At 43.4% G+C, this 5,827-nt stretch overlaps 1 protein-coding gene across 1 annotated transcript; it reads right to left on the bottom strand.

The window, feature by feature from the left end:
• Positions 1-4,921: 4,921 nt before the first annotated feature.
• LOC132041725 (uncharacterized) lies at positions 4,922-5,421 on the bottom strand. Its single transcript, XM_059432424.1, has 2 exons — positions 5,337-5,421; positions 4,922-5,295 (listed from the first exon to the last, which is right to left on the bottom strand). The coding sequence occupies exons 1-2, from the start codon at positions 5,419-5,421 to the stop codon at positions 4,922-4,924; spliced, it is 459 nt and encodes a 152-aa protein (XP_059288407.1).
• Between the last annotated feature and the right edge of the window lie 406 nt (positions 5,422-5,827).

Genomic DNA, 5,827 nt, shown 5'->3' with positions numbered 1-5,827 from the left:
TTGAGTACTATCTACTCATTGACATACGTGCTTGGGAAAGACGTTGTTCTTTTGGAGAAGAAGTAATGAGATTGTGATCTGAATAACCCTAGAGTTGGGCAAGGATTTGTGACTAGGATAGGAATATACTTAGTTACCACAATCAATGATGTACCGTGCCCTTATTGCATTCTTGATAGGTCAATACCATAGGAATATAGGAGGCGATTTATCTTGAATCGGCGAGTAGAGGTTCGGAAGAATCCTACAAGATTAATGATCCGGTTAATTAGCCATTGTGAACAAAGTTGCTAAGTTGAGATACTTGATGGACTCAATAGGATTGGTGAACCAACCACGACCCTGGAATACTTCTAAAATCTTGATAAAAGCCATTCTTCCTCGCGTTCTAAGCACAAGTTCTGTTTTACACTAGTAGTTAACTGCATTACAGCATTTAGTTATAGAAGAACCAACACTTTTATTCTTCACTTGCATAGATAGTAAGCAATAGTTTATTCTCGTGAAATATTGATCATAAGTCTTTGTGGGTTCGACATCCGATTTTACATAATCACTTTATTACTTGTACGACCACGTACACTTGCGTGTGCATTTGGACGCAACAACTACCTGAGGTGCACTAGGCGTGATGCTCGTCTTGAGGTGTGATCACCTCAGTGGAGGTATCCGGCGCCGTGACTCTGAGAGAGCGGTTCCTTTTCGGGACCCATGGTAGTAGCCTCTCCCAGTATCACAAAGCTAGGCACTGTCACCTCAACAGAAAGGGCATAGCTGGATAACGCCCCCGTAAAATAGGTCTCCTCAAGAGAGCGTCGCTGCACCTTCTGAAACTGCCCTTCCTCCTCCTTATCATCCTCTCCTACATCCCTAGGCCTTTTGCTCATAGCCCGGGGTGGTGAATTATCCCCCATGAAGTTAACAACAGGCAACAGAGAAGCTAAGTCTAGAGTCTGTGCTGGTGGCGGTTTTGCACTCGCAAGTCCCTCTTTAGCCTTCAATTCTAGCACATTTGTCTTCAACTGTGTCAAATCAGTTTGAATCGTCCAAAAACTAGCTGTGGTGCTTACCTTCTCCATCTCAACAATCCTCCACTTAAGTCCATCAATCTGAGAATGGATAAGGCTGTGGGAATCCTCCCAAGTCTTCTTCGCAGGTTCCAAACCTGCTGCCACCCTCTTATCTATAAATACCTGCAGTTGAGCCATCAAATTGGGAACCTAGCGGTCTGCTTTGTTGGCTTTCACAAATGCATCATGGAAGTTCTGAGCATTAAATTGTATCATAATGCCTCCAGGAAAGGTTGTGGATGCCGGCGCCACATAGCTACTCGGAGGGGTAGGAGTGCTATGAACAGCCGGAGCAGTATGGTTAGATGGCCCTGTAGATGAAATCGGGGTACCTGAAGAGGACTGAGCTGCTGTACCAGTGTCAGTCGGCCTCTCCTGCGAAGTCTCGGGGGCTGCCTGCTCATTCACCTGGGTTGCTGGAGCAGGCTGTACAATTGTGAACTCTGTGGTAACATCCGTAGCAGTATGAATATCCCCATCTTTGTTCTTCCATAGGTCATACACACTCTTGGCTTGTAACAGATGATCTCGGTATGCATAGTGATCAACACCTGCCCATAAGCATAATGCAGTAATGAGGCAAGGATATTCTAATGACAACTCCTTGGCCAAGGCCCTCTTCTGAAACTCTCGAACCACCAACTCCCCCAAATTGATGTTATACTTTGACATGATCGTAGCTAAGAGTATGGACCTCTCAACTGTCAATGTGTTATCTGACTGAGTGGGGTGCAACCTGTAGATCAATACGCTCTACCAAAATTTTTCTTCAACCAATAAGTCTGCTTTATTTATAGGGGCCGAGGTATTCCTACTCCACACAGGGGAACCCTTCGCTATAACTGAAGCAACCCAAGGCAACTCAGATAGCTTGTCTTGCCGATCACTACTCAACTTATACTTAAGCTCATCCGTGTTTGGCGGTGGTACATAGTCGAGGCCCAAGTAGAAACGATTGATTGTCTCGCTAGAAATATTGATTCTCAAGCCTCGGACTGTCACTTCTTCCAACGGGGCTGGTTTCTTCTTCTTAAGCTGAACCGGCTTGAAGGTATTTTTGACCTCCGAAGCATAATGTGCATAGAACACCCGAACTAGAGCCGGGATATACTCACCTTGAGGGTGGCTAATGAAGTTCCACTTGTAGTGGTCGAGAGTCGAAAGGATTCGTGGAAAACCCTCTAGTCTGTCTAAGCTGATTCTTTTCTCCTTATGGATGATCTTTTTCGGTCCACCCCCTCTTTCTTTTCAAGCCCCAGCTCATATATTTCTTTAGAGCTTGGCACAGAAAATCTGACACTATGCTCGGATTTCTCACTGCCTAGTAGCATCCTCTTCATTTTTCGAGCTCCGAGAGGATGAAGTGGTGCCCCCTCTTCATACTGGGAGGACACTTGTGCTTGGGCAGCACCCCTAGCTCGGGTGACTCTCGCTGTTAGTGGTTCGTCATCCCCAGCTTCAGTAGCCCCTTGGTCAGGCTCGTCACGGAGTCCCCTGCGACCTTGTGCTCTGTCCCTGCCTCTGCCTCTTCCAGTAGTTGGAGCACCTCCTCGAACCTTAGGAGCCATACCTGTAAAAAGTACATCAGTATCGCCATCAAATTGTATTTCAGTGCAATGTTTTGTAACAACCAGAAGTAAACCATCAAATGGTCTGACGGACCATAGGAAATTTTACGTTCTGCAAACGTGGCCGTCAAATGGTAACAATATACAATTTTACTCCTAAACATTTGACGATGAAGTTTGACGATATGGTGAAATTTTTGCGATCTGTCAAAACTATCGTCAAATGGTAACAGTTTATCATGTCTGAGTTGAGGACTTTTGACGACACTTTTGACGGACCGTAAAGTTTTTACGGTCCGTCAACCTTGTCGTCAAAATTCTTTGACTCAGTTCTTGTCTTACTGTGTTAATCTATACTCTTCAATTCAAAACACATGCTTATACATCACATACAGTTGTCAAACCCATATAAAGCCCGGGTTACTCAGACTTCACCCTTTGTGTCAATTATCTTGATTTAGGCATTTCGTCGAACAGTTGGCGGGCATAATGAAGTTTGAATTCAAAACTTGAACACAACCATCGGAATGCCCTCCAACCCAACATAGTATCAATTCATGAGTTCAACAATAGACCACCTTTGCACATACCCCACCCCCAACTGAGATTATCAATTATGGATTACAAGTCCCTAGTGATAGAGCCCGTCAGATAGGAGTTGGAAAACAACCATATTTGACAGACACTTTGAATGAGAAGACAATGGGAATGAAGGATCACATACCTGACTTTCTTGTTGGAATGGAGAGTTGAGCACAAATAACACACAAAATCTAAAAAAAAAAAAAATCTTTGCACAAACCCTTTTGCACACTGTGTGAAACGGCTAGGTTTTATTTTGGGTTGGAAAGGAGTAATTATGTATGGAATGGAAGTAATGGGGGTTAGTAGGACGTGATTTTAGGGATTGAATGGGAGGAATTTTAGGGGTTTGTGTTTGAGTGGGAAAGGGAAGTGGAGGAACGATTTCAGTTGAAATTGAATTGGAAAGATCCCTTTTTTGTTTTTTAAAAATACCCAGCCGCCTATTCTATATATACACGCGTGTCAATTAAGAAAAGGAAAAAACGACCGTAAAAATTTATACGGACCGCAGAAATTTCTGCGAACTTTTCTACGGACACAGGTACTTACTTGGATTGATGAACTAGCAACCATCAGACTGTGACATGGTTATGCTTCGTTTGACGGACCGTATAAATTTTTACGGTCGTCAAATCTTGGCGTAAAAGCATCACAGTAAGTTGGTTTCTCTTGTGCCATTAAACGTTCCGTTTTACGGTCCGTCAAATTTTTGACGATCCGTATAATATATCGTATAACAGGAACAGTGGTCGATGTTTGTCATCTTTATTTTGCGCTTCCTTTATGGTCCGCAAAAATTTTGACAGGCCATGAAAACCAGCGCAGAATTTCCATCGGCGTTTTTGTAACTTTTTCTTCCAATTTGTTCATATCTTGCACTAAAACAAACATTACCCTATACACACCCCATCTAAGTTACAAAAATTTCAAAAAAAAAAATAAAAATAAAAAATAATTACACACGGGTTGCCTCCCAAGAAGCGCTTGATTTTACGTCGCAGCACGACGGTGTTACCGATTTACTCTTGGTCAGGACTCGTTGAGTCAGCATTCGTTCCAAGGTACTTCAACTGATATCGGTTAACAATTCTGGTACTTCAACTGATATCGGTCAACAGTTCTATCTCCATCATTCATCCTATAATAGTGCTTGACCCTCTGCCCATGCACCTTAAATGTCCAAGTTTCATCTCCGTACTTTAGTTCAATCGCCTCATGGGGTGAAACACTTACAACCTCAAACGGACCGGACCACCTTGACTTTAGCTTACCCGGTGGCAATTTCAATCGAGAGTTAAATAGTAAGACAGGATCACCCTTGTAGAATTCTCGCATCAGGATTTTCTTATCATGATACTGCTTCATTCTCTCTTTATAAAGTGCTGCACTTTCATATGCCTGGTATCGAAATTCATCCATCTCATTGAGTTGAAACAACCTGAGTTTGGTCGCCTCTTCCCAATCCATGTTCAATTTCTTCAAGGCCCACATAGCCTTATGTTCAAGTTCAACCAGCAGGTGACACACTTTTTGAAAACGAGCTTGAAGGGTGAAGTCCCAATTGGAGTCTTAAGAGCAGTCTGGTACGCCTATATAGCATCATCAAGCTTGGGGGCCCAATCAGTTCTATTTGCATTCACCGTTTTAGCTAGAATACTTTTTGATCTCCCGATTGGAGACTTCAACTTGCCCACTTGTTTAAGGATGATAGGATGTTGTCACCCTATGTTTGATGCCATACTTCTCCATCAATCCTGCGAAGGCTCTATTGCAAAAGTGGGAACCACCATCACTGATTATAGCCCTCGGAGTACCAAATCGAGTAAATATGTTTTTCTTTAGGAACCCCATGACACTCTTGGCCTCATTGTTAGGTAAAGCCACCACTTCTACCCATTTCGACACATAGTCAACAGCAACCAAGATATACTTCATGCCTCCAGAGCTCACAAAGGGTCCCATGAAATCAATTCCCCAGACATCGAACACCTCTACTTCCATCACAAATTTCATTGGCATCTCTTGCCTTCTGCCTATACTCCCTTGCCTCTGACACTGATTACAAGACCGCACTAATAGTTTGCATCATGAAAGATAGCCGGCCAGTAATAACCGCATTCAAGAACTTTTGCAGCAGTCCGATTACCACTACGATGACCCCTAACAGGAGAGTCATGGCATGCCTTTAGAATCGCCATCACCTCACTTTCGGGAACACAACACCGAATGATGTTGTCAGCGCATGTTCTGAGCAAGTAAGGCTTGTCCTAATAGTGTAGATGAGAATCCCACAAGAACTTCTTCTTTTGGTATGCTTTGATCTCTTCTGGAACTATGCCTGTCACTAAATAATTGGTAATGTTTGCATACCATGGTGCCACCTCCATTGACACAACCAACACCCTCTCATCTGGAAATGCATCATCGATATCTAGCTTATCCGAAGGTCTCCCTGCTTCTTCAAGCTGAGAGAGATGGTCAGCAACTTGATTCTCAGTTCCCTTGCAGTCTTTCACCTCAAAGTCAAACTTTTACAAAGAATAGCACCCATCGGATCAATCGCGGCTTAGCTTCCTTCTTTGTCATCAGGTATCTCAATGCAGC

Source organism: Lycium ferocissimum, unplaced genomic scaffold (assembly GCF_029784015.1).
Source record: "Lycium ferocissimum isolate CSIRO_LF1 unplaced genomic scaffold, AGI_CSIRO_Lferr_CH_V1 ctg1139, whole genome shotgun sequence".
In the NCBI taxonomy this organism is placed as follows: Eukaryota; Viridiplantae; Streptophyta; class Magnoliopsida; order Solanales; family Solanaceae; genus Lycium; species Lycium ferocissimum.
Note: the sequence above shows the minus strand (reverse complement) of the source record. Positions and strands in the feature narration are given on the sequence as shown.

Excerpts from the sequence above, each read along its gene's own strand:
- LOC132041725 (XM_059432424.1), bottom strand. The coding sequence starts at position 5,421 with ATGGCGATTCTAAAGGCATGCCATGACTCTCCTGTTAGGGGTCATCGT. Across the intron at positions 5,296-5,336 it reads TGCAAAAGTTCTTGAATGCG|TGCGGTCTTGTAATCAGTGT; the intron begins GTTATTACTGGC and ends GCAAACTATTAG.